This window comes from Microchirus variegatus (genome assembly GCF_963457635.1).
Source record: "Microchirus variegatus genome assembly, chromosome: 13".
Classification (NCBI taxonomy): Eukaryota; Metazoa; Chordata; class Actinopteri; order Pleuronectiformes; family Soleidae; genus Microchirus; species Microchirus variegatus.
In genome coordinates, this window is record NC_139814.1 from 4,176,045 (window position 1) to 4,196,989 (window position 20,945).

At 38.7% G+C, this 20,945-nt stretch overlaps 1 protein-coding gene across 2 annotated transcripts in view; it reads left to right on the plus strand.

Annotated features, from left to right (window-relative positions):
- The window catches only part of angpt1 (angiopoietin 1), a 70,923-nt gene that overhangs the window by 19,227 nt on the left and 30,751 nt on the right, over nucleotides 1–20,945 (plus strand). Inside the window, exons 2-4 of one of the 2 annotated variants that reach the window (XM_083899255.1) lie at nucleotides 9,028–9,183; nucleotides 9,792–9,913; nucleotides 11,758–11,994. In XM_083899255.1, the coding sequence (XP_083755381.1) occupies nucleotides 9,028–9,183; nucleotides 9,792–9,913; nucleotides 11,758–11,994 (515 nt within the window). The remainder of the gene's footprint in view (nucleotides 1–9,027; nucleotides 9,184–9,791; nucleotides 9,914–11,757; nucleotides 11,995–20,945) is intronic. The other variant, XM_083899254.1, reaches the window with a different exon arrangement.

Consider the following 20,945-nt stretch of genomic DNA (forward strand, 5'->3'; position numbering starts at 1 on the left):
GTGAGGCTACTGATGTAAATCATCAATTGTGTTTGTATGCATGTTGAATGAACATAATAGTCTCACTCATTGATTTCCTATGGTGATCGTTTTTTTTTTAAAGTTAATGCTTTGTTGAATAATTTGAATTAACCACTCAAGAAACAATTTATTAAAGATGTTCAATATAGATATTCAAATGATTTGTGTGGACAATACAATTAGATCTTGAGTCAATAAGGTAAAATCAAGCACAGTATTGGAAAAGAAAGTTTACATGTTTGACATTGTTGGAAAGCTTAGAAATCACACTTCCAGAATCTGTAAATAACTAAAATAAGTAGACTTGTGACCGATTTTGCCATGGCTGGACACAATTTACTTTTGCATGTTTTTGGGACGGAACCAGATTGTTTTTTTTTTCGTAAAGCAACAATGCTAGCCATTAGTCCACAGTGTGTCCCATTTAAAGATATTTCCTTTTATATACTTTATATACTGCCAATTAGTATTTTCAAACAATAGCACCAAATTCTTTCTGAAATTCAAAGCTGGGCTTCTTCTGATGTAACTTAACATAAATTAGCTGAACACAGAATTCATTAGTCACATAACGGAGTCAACAAATTGGAATTTGACATCGCATTTCCACTTTTACAATTTATGGTTCAATTGCAGTAATAGTACTATTTAAAAGAATGTGATTTATTTATTTATTTGTTTATTTGTTTATTTTTTTAAATAAATCTGGAAAATTAGTTTAGCAGAGGTTGGAGGCTCTGATTAGTTTTTCCTCAGAAACAAGTCACCAGGCCAAAAGACTCTACCATCAGCCAAATATTCTTACTCTCTTTCATTCCCTGCCCTGTTGACAAATCATTGTGATAGACAATGTTTGAAGTTTGGAAGACGGTCTGCTTTTTGACTTGCCAAACTATTTTTGGGCACCTCAAAGTGTCCCATGATTTACACAGAGGAGGATTTGGTTTGTTTTCAGGTTGTGTACACAGGCCTCATTATATTATTGCAAATGTGCAATCGAAACACAGTTGACATCAGCACAATAGCATCTTGACAGCAAGACAAAGGGAGAAAGGCAAGCGGCAAAGAATGATCCAAAGGAGTGAAGAAAATGGCTCAGGCTGTAGGGGGTTTGTTTGTGGTATGACAATCAGCGTTTGTGGTTCAGGGGATCTGGAGTCAACTATTCAGGGTGAGAAACAGGGACGAGGTAGGAACCAGACCACCTACCACGTTTCAAATGCCTATTCTACCAAATATCAGGGGAATTAGGTAAGAAGCTGACGTCGATGCAGGTGGATGCCTCACTAGTGTCCTGGATTGTGGATTATCTCACTGCAAGACCACAGTACGTGCGCCTGCAGCACTGTGCGTCAGACAGGTTGTTCTGCAACACCGGGGCACCACAAGGGACTGTCCTCTCCCCCTTCCTCTTCACCCTTTACACCACTGACTTCAGCTACCACACAGAGACCTGCCATCTTCAGAAATTCTCTGATGACTCTGCGGTCGTTGGATGCATCAGAGGGGGTGATGAGACGGGCTGCACCTGGTGCACGCTGAACCATCTGCAGCTTAACGAAGGAGCTGATTGTGGATTTTAGGAGGTCCAAGACAACAGTGACCCCTGTTTCCATCCATGGGGTTGATGTGGATGTGGTCAAGGACTACAAATACCTGGGAGTCCACATCGACGACAAACTGGACTGGACAAAGAATAGACACACGATTTAAGGTGGCCAGTGCGATCCTCAATGCTGTTGCTTGCTGGGGCAGCAGGCTGAGGGCCAGACTCAACAAACTCATCCACAAAGCCAGTAACCTTGTGGGAGTGGAGTTGGACTCTCTGACGGAGGTGTATTAGAGGAGAATGTTGTCCAAGTTAAGGACAACACTGGACAACAACCTCTGTCCACTCCATGACATGCTGGTCGGCCACAGGAGTTCGTTCAGTGAGAGACTGATTCCACCAAGACGCACAACTGAACGGCACAGGAAATCATTCCTGCCTGTGGCCATTGGACTTTATAACTCCCATCTGTAGATGCAGTTCATTCATTTATTTAGTAATTATCATATTGATAATGCCTGTCCTGTACACATTGTACATTTCTAAGTTTTAAATAAGGTTTTGTGCTATTTTAATTTTAATCTTAAATATTTGTGCTCTTTAAATGTTAATCTTAATTTGTGTGCTCTTTTTGGTGCTCTTTAATGTATTTTATTTTAATTGTGTGCTCTTCTTGTACTCTCCTGTAAATTTATTGAGTCTGATATGGAGCAACTATAACTAAACAATTTCCTCTGGGATAAAAAAGTATTCTGATTCTGAATTAATCACTGAATAGGTACTAATAAGTTGAGCCTGCCTTTCATGCCCAACATAGACATTTGCACAATGAAAGTGGCTGATTTATTATAGTTTTTTATTACAAAAAGACTGGGATGATGTGAGATGTAATTTTGTGCTGTCAGCTTAACACTTCAAAATACAGTTGAGCTTGTGTAAGTTACATTACTGATTGAAAACACTCTACATCCGACTTTTTCATATTGTAGACTTCATATCTATGTAGCTTCATAGCTATTGAGGCTAAAGCTGCAAATAAAATGTCCCATGGTCCCCCTGCCTATGATCCCCCAGTGGCTAGAAATGGTGATAAGTGCAAAGCAAGCCCTGGGTATCCTGCTCCACCTTTGAGAAAATGACAGCTCAGATGGGCCAATCTGGAATCTTCCCTTTATGTTGTCATACGGGGAAAGGTTACCCCCCTTTCTCTGCTGTGCCTGCCCAGGTAATTTGGCGCACCGCCTTACCCATGTGAAACTGATCTACGACTGTGAGAGCGCCCCTTTGTTTTTCCTCGAGAGACATCATGGTTAGCAAACAGTACTGTGAGTGAGACAAGGCATCGTCAAGCTGAGGCAGATGATGAACGCAGTGCTCGACTAGCAAGTGAAGCTGCACAGCAGACAACGCCCCGTGAAGCTGAAGCAGCCGACGAATGCAGATGATAAGCAGGCTGCACAGCAGACAAGGCACTGTGAAGCTGAGGTAGCAGACTAATGCAGAGGATAAACGGGCTGCGCGGCAGACAAGGCGCCGTGAAGCTGAGGCAGACGACAAACGCAGTGCCTCCAACCACAGACTTTTCACCCCACTCCCCTCCGGGAGGCGTCCACTGTAAACATTGGTGCATGGTACCATGGCTGCAAGCTAGTCAAGACCACATCCCAGCCCCAGCTTGACCTGGGGGTGGTGAAGTATTATTAAAGCTACAGACAGAAATTTCTTGTTTTAGGAAAGCTCATTTAGGGACTGGCTTGTAGTAGCTATAATTCTGCACCAAGGCTGAATTTCGTGAAAGAGACTTCAGATAGTATTAGGCGGCCTCTAAGGCCAACATAAACGCATCCAAAAAGCAGCATGTCATAGGATATCTAAGTTAAGGGGCCAACCTCTGAGTTTGACAACAGCTATTTCAGAGAATGGCTAAAGAGTAAGCCATAGCTAGCCAAACATGATTCATGATTACAATGCATTATGTTAGCTTCCTGAAACTTTAGCTCTTGAGTCTTGGATTGAAAATGCTTATTGCAGATAATGAACTTGAAAAGTGTTTTCCCCTCCTTATTGATTATACTCATAAGGAGAGGGGTTCAATGATTGTTCAGTTAGATCAGCCCTCAAGTTTGAGAATTATTTTTCTACTACTAGAAATTTGCATTTGCACACAGCAAGCTCTGTTTGATTTTGTCTGTTGCACCACCAATTGCTTTTCTCCCAGTTAGGGAAGCAACTATAGCCAAGGTTATATCTCATTCTATTTTTTAATGTAGTTATGGTCCATTATTTTTGCCTTGTCATCTCTCATCATGTGAGTATTCTCTGCTGTTGTTTTCATTTTCAATCTCGGCCTGTTGCTCACTAAAACTAAACAAAAACTGTATCTTCAATGTTTATAAAAATCAAACAGATATTGGGACAGTATGTGTTTGTCCGTGAAGACAGTGCAACATGTAAGTGAATACTCAAATTCAAAATGCCTCATCTTCTTTCTGAATTTCTGAAAATCTGGCAAATACACCAAAACGTATATGTGTTGGTTTATCTTTTTCTTTCTTATTGTTTTGTTTCCTCTTCAACTCTCGGCCAATCTCTATTTTGGGACTGATATTGTGAAAAGGGGGGAAAAAATGTGGCAGCAATTGAGTTAAAGTCTGGATGTCGGCCACCGGGGTGAAGGTCACGTAGGTCAACTGTGAGTTGTGACTCACTTAATCTTGACAGAGTTTAAGACAGAGAGCCTTAAAGGTGGTTTTAAAAACAAACAACCCAATGATTAAGTAAGACAGCTCACTGCGATACAAACAGAAGTTAGCTGTATCTACAATGTCAAAGAGTTGCAGTGTAGTAAGTCAGGGTTAACTCCTCCTAAAGCCTTGCTTTAAATAATGATACGCCCAGGTTTCAAGGAGGGGTGTCAAATTCACCTTTAATTGTCAGTGGGTGATAAGAAGGAGTGAGTGTATTTGCTGGCATTGGTCCAAATGTAGCTTATGATACACCAGGAGGTTCTGATTTAGGGGAAGGGTAATAGCCTGCATGCTCTTCTCCATTGAAGTCGCCTGAAATGGATGTAGACCTGAGCGCAAGGGATGTATCCCAGAGACCAGGTCTAAGGAGAAGCACAATCACCTCCCCACATTCACACACACTCACAGAGCCAGAGATAAGCAGAGATGTGACAGAGCATCAGCAGTAAGTGCCTTATACAGTCCAGGCCTACCGTTGTCTAACTTTCACACTGTGTGCACTGTCATGGCGAGCAGTTAAGAAAAAGTTCAAGACCAGTCCCACTTTTGGAATGGAACTTACTCCAAATGGGAAATGTCAGAAAAGTGGTTAGCATTTGTGCTAATCTGTTACATAGATAGCAAGGAGTATCATCTTGAAGGATTATCCTGTTCTTGGCTTTCAAGTGATGGAATTTAGCAGCTTATTTGATGCCTTTTTGTCTCCAATGTGCTCCATAAATATGTACACTTAAATACTTGACCATCTGTATGATGAACAGTTCATTTGCTTTTGAATTCTGCATCCTGCAACATGTTTGGCACAGATTCTATTTTTTGTGTCTGTGACTGGGTCAGGATACTTGTTTTTGGATCGCCAAACACATTTTTCCCCACCTTTTAGTTCAACTTTTAATGTATAGATTTAAAAACCTTTGTAAAATGAAGTTATACTTTATTTCCCAAACATCTCCTGAACATGATTAGTTTACCAATTCAAAACGATTGGTTATAAAGTCACCACTGCACTTTGCACAAACATGCTCTTGTGACAATTGATATTGTGATTTGAATAAAGATAGTTTGACATCAGTGATGAACAATTAATTACTTAGTACTTCAAAAACTGTCTAAACTCTCAAATTGTACATGCTGCATTATAGCCGTGCAATCAAAGTAATAATAGGTTTTCATGGAGATGTTGCATAAAGTTCACATAAAGCCAGAATGTGCCAAACATCTTTAATCCTTTACCTCCTCATTAAGTACCACTGAGGGATGCATAATCTGTACGTGACTCTCGTTGAGCCAATGATAATTTTGGAAGGCCAATCCCGAGATTTAGCAGTATTTTAAAGCAGAATCTAGTTTTATTTTACCTTCTGGAATGTCTATTATGGATCACTATGAGCCAAATGTATTTTTAACTTTGAGGAAAGTGTTATTTCACTTGACTGGTGTGTAGATTTAGGTTTTCAACTGAAAACATATACATAAGTCTTTTGAAATACATCCCATGAAATAATAAGTTAAATAAAGACACAGCAAAGCAAACCTTAAGGATACACTCCTTAGCTTTGCATCTGAAGCCATATTTGGTCTGATATGATCAGCGGCGTACGGTGGCTAATCTCAGCTAACTCAAGGTAAACATTGCTGTATAAGGGATATTGGATGTATGGTTAAGGCTGACATCATGCTTTTGCTTTTTTAAACCGATATTAACACAATCCATGCAGAGGCTAACCAAATTGTATATGTGTCGACTCCAATGACGCACTGTATTTTATTTCATTGGCTTTTTTGACCCTGTTGCTTGATGAAAATGAACAGAAAACAGCACTCAGAATAAAATGAATTGGCTCCAGTGTCAGTTTGACTTAAAATAATTGGGTTATTCTCTGGAGAGAATGTTATGCTGACATATAAGAACCTCTGGTCAATCACCATCACATCTGCAGTCACATATTGCACTCATTTATTTCACCAACAGAATCAAATTCCAAAATGATGTAAATTTGCTTTTCACATCTGGCAATAGAAACACATATTGTGTTCACTGCTGACAATAGATTCTATTTAAAGTGACTGACTGCATGCAACAACACAACATTTAACTGGAGTCAATCTTAGAAACTCTCTAAATACCCTAACACCCACATATGCTTATTTTATAGCTTCCCAAGTGGTGATTCTACATGATTGGATGTATTTGTTTAATCTTTCGCCTTGGTACTTTCCATTTATGACCCCCCCACAAGATCAAGCCATGAGTCAGCCACATTCCCTCAGAGACAAACCATGAAGTTTCCCTCAGTCATCTGTCCCTTTTATGTATTTTCTCTCAAGATGACTCTCACTGTGTAGAGCCATTCATTGTCCTTAAACAGTGGACACAATAACCTGAGCAGATGAGTAAACTGTAGCGGAAAGACTGCTGATGCAAGGTGGTCTTAGCTGTAAAGTTTAAGGATGTAAAAGCAACAGTGTTGAGAAAAATGTACATGTCTACATGGACTGCAAACAATTTTCACAGTCATTTTCTATGGTTCATTATCAAAGTAATCCATCATTACTTTGAGTGTTGTGGACTCCACTCCTTGTTTCCTTTCCAATTTCTTGGGCCAGACCATCGTCTGTTATGTGGATAGTGACACTTGAATCAGCATCATGTATTTCACACTTAGTAGAAGCTGTATTAAATCTTAAATCTGGCAACTAGAACTAATTTTACATTTGACTTTAATATATATCTACCAGAAAGGATATTTGATTTTAAAGTTAATTCCATTTGGTGGAGCATTGTAGATGGTTGTAAATTTGTGTGCTTCTGCTGAAAAGCAAAGATAGCTATCACTGCTCAGTTGTATTGCCTATCATGATTAGATTGACCACATTGAAAATCCACACATGATATAGAAAAGCAGAAAATAGGAAAAAAAAAAAATGTTTATTGAGCCATTCATTTGATCAGATGCGAACTGAAACTACAATTCCTCAACTATAGTGAAAAGAAGAAAAAGAAAAAAAACTTTTTTATCACTTTACTTAGCCCATTAACGAATGCGAAAATGTATTTGTTTTTTTTTAAGTTCAGGAACTCTTGTTTTGGAAACCTATTATTTACCTTCAGATTCATGGTACAAAAATGAACCCCATAAATTGAATTACACCCTCACACAGATGAATGGGAACTGTTGCTCAGATCACAACACATATGATATTGCTCTCTTTGACAATGATTTGTCTTGGCTTAGACGTGCCAGATAAATGGCAGTTATAGCCTATTGATGAGCCAAAGCAGAACACAAAAAAACATCTTTTGTAGATCAAGTGGTTGAGATTCTCCCCACTGGCCGTGTTGGATCATCTTCAGACTGTGAAGACGCCATTTAAAAATCAAACCAAGTTATATTTACTGTATCTGTAAAACAAAAGGATGTCTATTGCCATATCCTTCTATCTAATAAGTTCAGTTGAGGTTATGTGATGATGTAAAGCACAGTACACAAGGAGACAAAGTACAAGGATGGAAAGAAGAATCTGTGGGTTTAATTAAAGGTTCAGTATGTAGCATTTAGGTTGTTTTATTGAATCCACTACCCATAAGAATAAGCCCTTTAATGTGATTTAGGTAAGGCCTTGCTTGATTTTTTTCTTTTTTTTTCTTTGTTTCTACAGCAGCATTAATGAACAAACAAGTAGCTGCTTATTGTGAAAATGAAGATCATCTCCAGGCACAAAAACAATGTTGTATACTGGCCATTAAACCTACAATTATATAGTTCAGAGGACAGTGAAAGACAGAATATAAAAGCACATTGCTTCATATTCATACAAAATATTGTTCAACTGAAAGCTTTATAGACTTATTTTATATGTAATGGTTCCTTCAGGCATATAATACTTCAGTAGAGATCTGTTCACATCCAGCTAACCACATCTGGCTCTGCAGATTGAAACTTAACTGTTGTATGAACATGGCAAGATGGTGGCTTCTGTAAAGCAAGACCTTTGCCTTAAGTAAATACATAGTTTTATATGAAAACATGCTTTTTTATTGTGTTGTAAAGCGATTATACAAGTGTGCAAACATACAGTACTGTGCAAAAGTTTCAGGGCACCACCAGCTTGTTATTTTTCTGTCAAATTCTGTGATCATTGGAATTTGGAATGAAATGACGCGACTTAAAGCTGATCTTATACATTAGGAAGCTGTCAATGAGTTTAACTCATGCAACGTGTGTAATGCTCAAGCATGTCTTGAATAAACCTGGTGCAATATATATATTTTTTCCAGCAGATGTTTCTTTAAATGAAATAGTTGGACAAACACAGGGTATACCTTTAAGTAAGGTTCCACTCCAGCATCAACAGAGCTGTGTTATTGTTCAAGTGTAAGGGTAGATCATGCTAAATACTTGACACCTGTAGGGGATGTTTTTTTCTTTTCCAGATTATTATTATTATTTATTTTTTTAAACAACGAAAAACTGCATACGTATTTTCTGGATGTGTTCTGGTATAGTGAAATATAAATAATTATCCTCTATTGCTGTTATAGCATTACTAAAAGAGCAAATCTAATGGTGGCTTAAATGTTTGCACAGTACTGTACTTATGGGTAGTATATTACATTTCTGTCAATACGCCTTAATCACATTTGACTTGGTATTCAAATTTGCTGGACTGGAAATCTAAACTCTTTTTTTTTTTTTTTTGTTGGTGCAGATTGAAAACTATATTAAAGAGAGCATGAAGACAGAGATGGCTCAACTGCAGCAGAGTGCAGTCCACAACCACACTGCAGCCATGTTGGAAATGGGCACTAACCTTCTCTCTCAGACAGCAGAACAGACACGAAAGTTAACCGACGTTGAGACACAGGTAACACCTAATAAACTCACTCATGGTATGTGATGAACTCGCTCTGTATTCTCTTTGCTTTCTTTCTCTCACGCACATGCTGTAACACTAAGAGGGATCCATCCAATGCTCCATTAACCCAGCCATTCCACACTCAACTGCCCCAAAAAGGTTACAGAGAATTGGCCAAAGTCAATAGGGATGCTATATAAATGTCTGTTCCACCGTTGAGTTATTTGGCCCAGGCTCCTTTCTCTGTTTAACAGAGGCTTTATGGATTGAGGTTTTAGGAGGAGGTGATGGAAAGTTGTAAAGTTAGTGGTTAGTAACTTTTGCTTAAGCACTAAGAAGATAACTGCAATGTATAGAAGAAGGTAATTACATAGCAGAGAATAATATCATCTAAGTATTACCATGTGACAAAATGAAAACAAAGTTGATTTGTGCTTTTAATGTACAAAGTCTCTTGAGTTTTTTTTTTTATACTCAGGCCTCAGTTTTTGTATTTTTCTTTCAGGGTTTGGAGCAGATAATATATATGTTTGCTATGCCTGCAGCTATAGCACAGTATGGCCAACATTGTTATTCTTCTTCTATTCCTCACAACTATTTATTTCTTTTCATGGCAGGTCCTGAATCAGACGTCAAGGCTTGAGATCCAGATGCTCGAAAATTCTCTTTCCACCAACAAGTTGGAGAAACAGTTAATGGTTCAGACCAATGAGATCAGCAAACTGCATGACAAAAACAGGTAAACAGACAACATGGCAAGCAAATACATCTCAACAAAAGCACCAAAGATGGTGGAGAAATAAAAGATGATAAAGCAACAGATGAACAAAAACAATCTTTACTGGAACTACTGCTGTTCTCAGCAGGGTTACATAAATAAAATCAAAAGCTTGCTACCAGCTTTCATTGACTGCCACTTACTTTGTCCATTTTCCAAAACAATTTTCACTTGTATAAATAACTGCATAATCGAGACGCATTTGCCCTATGATGTTCCGTAAATCAGCCTCAAATCCATGTGGCTGTGCTTTCCAAGTTGGACTGCTGTGTATTTGTTGCAACACAGAGGAGGTAAAATATGCCTGGATGGATCTCCATGTCTCCAGAGCTTGTACTTTACAACGATTGGTCCTGGGGGATTGATGATAAAGTGCTTAAAAGGGTTTGGTCCACATTTCTTGTTGGTGTTTCCATGGACACACATTGCAATCACTTTAGATAAAAACAATATTCTTCAAAAGTTATTCTTCAATTCTTCCCTTGAAAGCAGAATCTCCAGAGAGTCTGAATTTTAAATTCTTCTTGAGTTTTATGCAGATAGATCTCTGAGGTCATTTTCCCTAAGCTTGTGCAATTATGACATGTTTCCATCTTACACGTTATCTATTCTTTTTCCTTCACCAAATCAGTAACTGAGGGAAAAGATGATTTCTTAATGCATGAAGTTCATTTCATCTTTTAGGAAGTAAATTGTACAATTCTGAAGCTCAGATTCTGTCAGGGCTTATTCATTTCCTCTCAAATATGTGATGTGCATGATGGAGGGTATAGTTTGTACTCTGCAGAGAACAAAGCCACCAACCCTATGCAGACGTCAATGGTTGTATTTCTGTATTACTGAGTATGAGCCACTGGGAAGGGTGTGCATTACAGCAATTAAATACTAACAGTTTTCATCAGAGGAAAAGCAGGACATTAATATGGAGGAATCCTATTAATTATGCCCAACACAAAGTCACAATGGCTACATAAAAAAAAAATATCACATGCATGTTTCAAGCTCACATAGAGTGGTCCTGTTGCACATGTAGGTTAGTTATGGAGGTCTACTTACATACATTAACTTGTTTTTATAGTCAAAACCTCCTAGTTGCTCTTTTCTGACTGTGTTTCCCAGCCGCGAGATTTGAGACTCAACTCTCTCACTCAGAAGACAGAGTGATTGGCCAGCCAGTGTAGAGCCTTCCCAACTGTCTTGTGATTGGCCAGTACCCGTAAGTGACATATTCAGCACACCCGCTCTCAGAAGCGCAGCTCCCCCCTCTGGAACGGTGGATGCACTGCTACTCATTATAAAAACATTGTTTTAACAGTGTTTAAAAATAGCTTCTTCACGACTCCCCGCCGCAGTCCCTTTGACGACCTGTGACCCGGAGTCAGACCCAGAGTCAGAAGACACTGTCGCTCGTGAAACACCTCCACAACGGACGTTATTCTTCTTCTGTGCTTCAATGTACGCAACCAGATGTCCCCGGACTAGTGCCCGGAGCAGGACGATCTGCTGTTCTGGAGAACCGGTGTTTACGTAACCGGACCGGGTTTTTTCAGAGATCTCGCTGAGCCGGAGATTACGATAAAACACAGTGTTCTCAGCAGTGGCTGAACTGTTTGTTTAGAACCTTCAGGGCTTCTTAAACAAGGTAATGACACAGATACACACTAAAAAACAGCGTTAATTGGAACTTCCGGTCTAGTTCCGCTTTAATGATTGGAAACTTGTTAGTTTTATTGAAACAGTGACGAAACAAGATTCAACCATTTAAATCCTGTAAATAAAACCTCAGTCCAAATTTCTTTCTCCAGCCTCATGGAGCAGAAGATGCTTGAGATGGATATGCGACACCATGAGGAGCTGGAGACGCTGAAGAAGGAGAAGGGAAGTCTCCAGACCTTGGTAGGGAGGCAGAGCGGGGTTATCAGGGAGCTAGAGACCCAGCTGAGCCGAGCCACGGGAAACAGCACAGCCCTGCAGAGACAGCAGCAGGAGATGATGGATACCGTCCATAACCTGCTCAACCTCTGCTCTAAAGATGGAGGTAAGTTATCTGGAATCAGTGACTTACATGTCAGGAGGTTTGTGACCCAATCTCTTTTATCCACTGGAGATTTGGCAGTTGTGTCGTATGACTGATTGAGATGAAGAAAAGCCGTAACATATTTGAGGTGGAAGTAAATGTTTAATCTAGAGGACAAGCCTGATACATTGGCTGAGCTACAGAGAAGGGATCCAGCAGCTCATAGCTGGAATAATCAGTGGTTTAGATTGATGACAATAACAAGCAGGGCGGTGAAGTTTGAAGTTAAACAACAAGGCGAGAGAGCAACAATCATGATTTATACTGTGGAAGGCCAGCCAAAAACCATTGTGTGCTCAAATACATCTGTGAGCAAAGGTGTAACGTGATATTACCAACCTATCCACTATATGTTTAGCCATAGTAGCAGGAAACAGTAGTTCTAGGGCTGGATTATTGGTCTGTCAGTTTGTTTGTGTGTGCGATACATGAATAGATGGCCTTGAAAAAAAATAACATTTGAATAATAATTTGTATGTCTTCATTTTGTGTCATATTACAGCAATTAAGACATCTGTGTTATTGTTATTACACAGTTAATGTTCCAGTGTCAAAAATGAAGTGTCAAAGTATCTTTATACAACAACAAGAGTAAAAAGTCGCCCCCTCCCCCTGCAGTGTCAGTGTCAATATTCAGAGTTTAAATCCTGGTGTAAAAAGTGAATTAACACTGTCAGAGTCAATTTAACAGTATTAAGTGTTAATATCTTAATATGCTCCGCCCACTCCTCCTCATTTCAAATCATCGAGAACTTTCCAGAGTCAGACAAAGAAACTCATGGACAGACGCCATCTTCTTGCTTGGTAAAGATTGTGGTAAGTCTCTCTATTTGCTCACATTTTAAATGCCATTTACATTTTAGTGAATGGAACGTTTTATACCAGTTGTATTTCCCGCTCACCGTACAGCCAGTAGCTTTTTAGACTCTACCTTTAGAGTCGCCCCTTCGCAGTCGCGTCTGTTTTGTTACTTTTTGCCTTCCGATATGTATCCACTCTGCTGGCTTATGATCGCCAAACTCTCCTCAACCTCCCAAAGCAGTAACCTCCTCCATCAGCCCATCAGCACAAGACTCCGCACCATGAGCTTTCTGCTCCGCTGCCCCTCACATCTGGCGCTCCCTCCCTGAACACCTGCGGAAACCAAAAGGGCTTAAGACTTTTTTGTTCAGGCAGGCGTTCTTAAATTGTCCTTAGATTTCCCTCATTTCAAAACCCAGCCCATTACCTAGCTAAAATGCTTGCATCACCACATCACATTTTGCATAGTGCCAATTAGATAATAATGTTATGTTCTTGGATGTAGGGTGCTATGTCGTTATTATTGAAAATATATATATTTTTAACTGTGACTATGTGGTTGGCTAAAATATTAATTTACTGCATATTACATATTGTATTACTGCATATTAGTAAACCTGTGCAGTGAACACCACACACGTGATGTAATCAATGCCACTGTCATTTATTGCGTATGTTCGGTTTATTGTGTTCGCCAAAATACGACATACTTATATGGGGCGGGTAAGTGTAATTAATAATTTGTAATTTTAAACCCAGACTTTTTTTTATATTTCTGCCACAATAGTTCATGCTTTGTACATGATTTCTCACCAATTATTTCTTTTTTTTAATGGGAAAGATTGATTTGATGTTGTTGGTGTCATGTCATGTCGCAAAATTATAAAAAACAATTTCTCCATCTTATGCTAAGACAATTTTAAGCATTTTGTGATGCATATTATAATGTTAGTTTTCTGTTTTTACAGATGACATCATGTTGATTAAAACAAAAATCAATAGTGATCAGAAAGGAGATGATCTTCGTTTCATCTCCTTTGGACTACACGTAGATTCCCTGATGTGGCTTCCAGAGCAGCTGATGTCACAACTAATTCAGAGCTGGAAAATTCATTGAATAACCTTGATGAAACAATCGTTCTTGAATTTGTTTCCGGTGACTCTGATATCATGTTATCTTGGATGAAGACAACAGCCCCTCAAGAAAACGGCAGAGGGAGGATGAAGATGCCAAACATGTAAGCTTCCTTTTTAAGATTCTGGAATTTCCTGTTTTCCTGACACTCGGTAAAGATTGAAATTTGAAGAATGAATTCAGATTTATTTATTTTCTAGTGCTGAAAACATTTACATATTATAGGGATGTTTTGCCATTTTGCTATTTTGCAGGAGCATTTCTATGATTCTGAGAATGGCAGTGGTTACTTAGCGTGGAGACTGAAAACCATACAGAGGAGGAGTGTTTTAGCAGACAGCAGAAGGCCAACGCGTCAGCCCACTGGTGGAGGGCCCACAGCTAAAAGATGACAGTGATGACAGTGTCATAGACGATGAGGTTGATTGGCCATTGCAAAATATTGATGAAGTGCCCAGCATCTCTCAAGTCCTGCCAGTGAAAGTCTCCGTGACTTGTGTGTATCTGCTATTGCACAACTACAAGTTGCTAGTGTTAGTCAGTTTAATTACAACAATTTAGTGTCATCTATGGAAGAAGTGGTACTGGAGGTACAAAATCAAGCAAAATATACTATTTTAAATAGTTTACCTTATCAAAAAACTAATTGAGCAGAGTTTTGGAAAGCTTGAAACCCCTTTACTTCACTCAATTTAGAATCTAAACGAAACTGCTATTTTACACATAAATGGAACATTGTTGAACCTGTAGAAAAAGTACTTGGTGTTAGATGTGAAAACAGTAGAAACAGATGCGCTGGTGCATATCATCCGGGAACTGACACTGTCACTGACAAATTCGCTTATATTCCAATTTTGGAAACATTGATGTCCATATTTAGTTATCCAAAGTATTTGATGTACAAGAGTCGCTGTACTTTAAACCATTAGATTTTCAAATGTCTTATGGAAATACTGATGCCTCACTGTTTATAATTCCATAATAATATTTTTTGCCTTGAAACGCATTTTTGTGAAGAGTCAATTTTGGTGAATTACATATTCAATAGCATTTTATAAATGTATTATTTTTCATGAAACTGCTTTTTTGTTTAATAAATGCTGTGATAAGACATGGATTTAGTTGTATTTATTTTATATATATATATATATATATATATATATATATATATATATATATATATATATATATATGTATATTCTCCTGCATTTTTCATACAAATGTTTAGATTTTAACACTAAAGACAGTGCTGAATAGGTTTAACACACATCAAGAGTAGTTAAGAGAGAGTTAATTCTGAATAACCTTAAAAAGCTGATGTCAATTGTGAATAACTCTGAGTGTTGATTGGTTCATAGTGTTAATCTTTATTAACACTTAATAGTGTAGTGTAAAATATTAACACTGACAGAATTGAACACTGAAATGTTAACTCTATGCTGAGTGTACATTTAACACACTATGGAGTGGGATCATATATTCACTGACCTAGTGTTAAAATTGACTCTTTAGGTGTTAAATTAAAACTGCTATATTTACTGTGTATGATTATTATTGTTTACATTAGTCTGGTAACTGGGAGCGGTAATAGCAATTCACATAAGTAATTTGTGCCAAATTACTCATGCTATTTGTGGTACTGTATCATTTCTATTTACTCGTGTTACACACGCAAGAGTAAATACAACTGGTGACAACGCACATAGAGCTAATGCTAGCGGTTACCAACACCCAAAAACAAGCCATAATCGTGCATTGATAATCGTGCATTCTTTCCCCCATCTCACTTGCTCTCCTTGTCACTCACTCACCAAATACCAAAACTTTTCTCTAGTCCTGATTCACTCTCTGGATGATGGAAGCATCTCTCAGTGCTTAGAGGCCTCTGCAACATCACATCACACAAATGTTTCACCTTAATTCAAATAGTTCAACTCCAGCAAATGAAGACAATGAACACAAGGAGTCCCACAAAGACACTGACTTTGTGTCTGCGTGGGAATTCACGAAGTGCAACTGATGCAAAATTCTTTTTTTTTGTTTTTGCATGTAATCTCATCTCACAAAAGATTAACCTGATATTCAATGCGAACAAATCTTAAAAAAGAAAACCCTAACCCACAACTGTGCACCTTAAATAATAATACATTTTATTCATGGGCACCTTTCAAGGCCATTTTGCAGATAGAACAGAGAAAGAAAAAAAGTTAGCGATTCTAAACAGGTGGGTTTTGCCATGGGTTTAAAAGTGAGGCGTGTCAGGGATTTGTGGGAGAAAGTTCCAGATATAGGGGACTGACAGCTCTATGGTCCATAGTGGAAGAGCAGACAGGAAATATAATGAGGACTATAGAAGGGAAGGATCAGAGTGTAAGTAGGAAAATGTAATTAGAAATTAGCTCAGCGTACAGCATAAAATAACTGCTAGTGTAGAAGCTATTCTTTGATTCGTCAATTTCTCTGCAGCAAAATCTGAATCATCTCGGATGTACTGGCTTAGTCCACACTGAGGAGTGTTTGTGTTTATTTTTTCAGTCAAGGAGTATGGAGCATGTCAGTCAGCTGTCAGTTGCTTGTACACCCGAGTTTTATTCACCTCCACTGGCGATAGCTCTAACCTAAGCAAAATCCAGACCACAATGAGCAAAATAATGTTTGCAGACTGGCTGTGAGTGAATTAAACTCTGAAGCAGCACTCAACTTGTTTTGGATTACCAAGTTTCTCCAATAAGAATTCACAGCTACAACATCCTTGTTTTTTATGATCCTTACAAAATTATGATGACACTAGTTCTGTAAACTAGTGATGGGATCGGCAGTTCATTTGAGTGTATTGAATCACTTGAATCAGTTCATTAAAATGATTTGTTCAAAGGATTCGTTCACCGAATCGTTCAGTGCTTAGCAGGAGCCCAGTGCCCTGCTACGTGATTCACCTCCTCCCTGAGTGCAGTATGTTCGCGCCGCAGGTCATTGAGTGAGTGACAGCGCGGACGAGATTCATGTCCTCAGCCACAGTTCACCAGTTCTCTGTGTGTCAGTTCGTTCGCGAGATTCTCAAATCACAGCAGCACGACAGACACAGTTCTTCTTACTAGTCACTCCCTCCCCGCTCGGCGCATGTTGGCTTGCGTCGTTTGCCGAAGATTCACAAGTGAGTGACGGTGTCGGCGAACGACTTCACGAGTGATTCACAGAACGCGGCAGTTCCACTCCTGGCCGCCACGATCGCTGCTGAGCTCAACTGAACTAAGAAAGGAACGAATCAGTTCATTAAGTGATCCCAGTCAGTTCGTTCACTCAAATGAACGAATCATTCATGACCGACACAACACAACTGTATACTTTACCTCATACTGACAGACACGGGCATGCACCAGCGTCATTCTCTGTATCAGTGAGAACAGCATGAAGAAACAAACATAATCTTACCATAACCAGGTTCAGGTGCCACTCGTAAACCACCATGGTATCCTTTTCTTGCAACAGTCACTTTTCACTCTTTCATTTTATAATGTCCATGCACAGAACTTATGAGGTAATAGGTTTATTTTTTATTCCCTCAGAGTCTGTTCCTTCTGTGGGATCAGGGATTTCCACTGACTCAACGTTTAACCTGGCAGTAATTCAACCTTTCTCATTTTGTGAGACACACTGAACTAATTTACCCCTATCATGGCCATTTAAACTTCAAACCCACTTGATCCTAGAACAGTGGCTTTAAATCCTGGTAGTCACAAGAGATTTTACATTTAATGTCTATGTTTGGGGATTGGCTGCAACCTCGTGTTCATTTGTGGATTTCCTGCAGACGTGCCTTAAGACCCCACAGTGCCTCTTGATGTTTCCCAACAGAAACAACAGGGGCATGAAGGGATGTAGGAGTCACGAGTGGATAGCTGTTGTGGATGATTAACTCATGCCCCGTATTTATCATTCTGCTCCCTTTTGTTATTTTAATGTTCCGTGCAATCAATTTCAAAGGATAGTATAATTCGCATTCACACTCTCGTCTGTTTATTCTGGATTCATGTATGTTATATTTAATTACCAAAGGTCTTCTGAGACCATCTTGGCCTGACTGGTCTTTCTGTATCACTCAGGTTGGACCTGATTTTACATGTTCAGTCTCAGTTTTATTGCATTTTTAACCTGTTATATTTGATTGATTTCACTGGAAGCTATCCTAGATAGCTTTTAGTGTGCCGGTTAGTGTTTATAGCTGGATATCTCAAGTCACACCCCTGCCCAAAATTGGTGGCTGCCTTAAAGAGAGGTGAAAGAAATGGAACATGACCACTGCTGCTCTGTGGTTGGTCTTTTCCTGATTCACGGCTGCATTGAAAATTGAGCGGGTATGTAAGTCAGAGGTCTCCCCTTTCCTTCACCTCATCTCGATTAAGTCAAACTCTTACAGCTCCTGAGGGAGAACTTGTCAAAAGGAGTTGAAGGAGTAGGTAGATCTCACTGATTGTCCAACACACTGTCCCTTGTTTTAAGCACAAGGCAGGGATTTCGTTTCTCAAGTGTTTGTGTTTCATGCCATGGAGTGGCGTCTGCTTGTGTCAGACTATGTAAAGGCCATGTAAAAACTTCTGGCTGCTAAATGTGAATTTATTTTACAGTTTTATTATTCCACTTAGTGAGTGGCAGTCATCACTTTTACAGCAGAGTGTGATGCCTCAACACTAGAGTTTTGGTAAGTGTTCTATTTTAAAGTTCAACATGATTAAGTTCATACTTCAATGACCATGAAAAAGACGTGGAAAAACAGATTTATATTGTCTCTAGCTGGCAGTTATGAAAATATGAAATCTAGGTGAAGGTGCTAATTTCTGCTGATACTTTATTTTGGCAGTTGCAATGCTGACTTCACTTTTGTAGTATTCCAGCAATCTGAAATCACTTTGTTGCAGCTGAGTTTGTAAACAGTACAATAACTACAATGAAACCTCCTGCAAATGTGAAAATATTCTAACTTTCTTCTCAAATTAAATTTTAAAAGATTGAAAACTGTGCCAAATGTTAAACCAGTGTGGGAAGTCTAATGTTATTACCTCACAAGTTCATAGGAGGGAGGTTAAGGTTGGTATGTGTGTAAACAAAGCATGGTAGATTTAAGTAGATTTAGGCCACTAAAATGCTTGGTTAAATACAAGGAAAGACTGTGGCTTTGGCTGTAAAAGTTAATCTTTTCCATTTCCCTGTGCATCAACTGAGTGTTGACATTGTCAGTGCTTACACAGGCTCTTAACTAACCCCTTAAAAAACAATGGCCGATTTGCAATGACATCTCAGTAGGAAACCTTCCTAAAGGGGCCCCACCTCACTTTAACCTCTGTGAAGTTATCATTCTGCAAGTTGGAAAATAAAAAAAAAGGATTATATGCATATCTATCATATAATTTGCATTACATATGTGTAATGCATATATTTTTTTACTCAGTTTATATATGGTTTTTTTCAGTTATTTACAGTATTTTATTGTTCTATATATTTATATTGTTTTATAATGTGGGTTCTTTACAGTGCAATGTATTTTTTACTAAGTTTATACATATTATATTTTTTAAAAGATATTTACAGTATTTTATTGTTCTTTACATTTATATTTTCCACATACTTTTTAGTTACAAGGTTTTTCCATGTTATTTCATTCACTTTGAAAAAACCCCAAAACATTTTGAACTCTTTGAACTTTTCATTGGTGTCAGATTATTTGTAACATAATGATAATGAACACTGGTTGCGGGCCCCCTGGGAATTTTTTCTTAGGGCCCCTACAGACTCTAGAATCGCCTCTGATTACGTGTGTTGCCTAAACATGACAACCATGGGTTGCAAGGACATTTTAAACAATAGAATGCGTTGACATGTTTTCAGATTTCCTTGATGAACCAAAAAAATCTTTGGGATCTCCAGTGCAAATGACATGTGAGAACATTCTAGCAGTTTGCACCTATTCTTCACAAAGCAGTTCAAAGTAGGATGTGCAGCATTGACTAAGTATAACTTTAACTAACTCCTAAATCCTTCACACAACTGTAATTCATTTCACATTGTACTGTGGGAAGTAACTGAAAGTGCTTTGCATCCTTCATATATGAATACACCAGAGAAACTAATTAGTTATTGTATGAATCACTTCAACCCTCAGCAGTATTTAAAGACTGATTATAGTCACATGGGGGCTGTGATGTCCATTTAGCTCCATTATTCACCCTTTTTTAGCTCAAGTACTTTGGCTCATTTGGCAAGGGTACTGATTTATGCAAACACTGAAGCCCTGCTGGTCCTTTCACATGAACCCCCTACTGAATACAAGTCCCCACTGAACCACAAAATATTTTCTGTAAATAAATATTGGGACATAAAAAATATTTGTAGAGCTGGGCAGCAAGCTGTTTAAGCGAGCTGCTCCTCTACTGCAGCATCCCGTCCATCTGCAGACAGCATCTAAAGGCAATTGTGAAATAATTGTTCACACTGTTTTCAACGATCTCCCTGCCCTCTAAATTACCCCCGACTGAATGACAGTGAGGGGTAAATTACCACCTGACAGGGCCACCCTTTGTTGTATTAGAGTCTGGTGTGCAAGGGTCCACTCGGTCAACCTGTAGCAGTCGGGGATTCTTGTTTCTGACACTTAATACTTTGTCAAAATACTTGCATGGTACACCCAAATAAGCTCCCTTCTTCCACCGGGAAGTTTGCTGCAGGGGGAGGGATCACAGCACTGACACATTTCACTGACGTCTTCTTCCACCTCCTCAAGTCCAATAATAAAAACAATGGTGTGAAAACTGAGATGAAGACAGGAGAAAGGGCGAAGAAAAGTGAAAATCGGTTTTCCAGTTTTTTCATCAATAAACCCAGGGCTTCAAAGACAAATATAAACCACTTGTTATAACAGGAAGTTGAAATGTATAGCTTGTAGTATTGTATCCTTAGTGTCTTGCTTGGTTTCAAAATCTGCACAG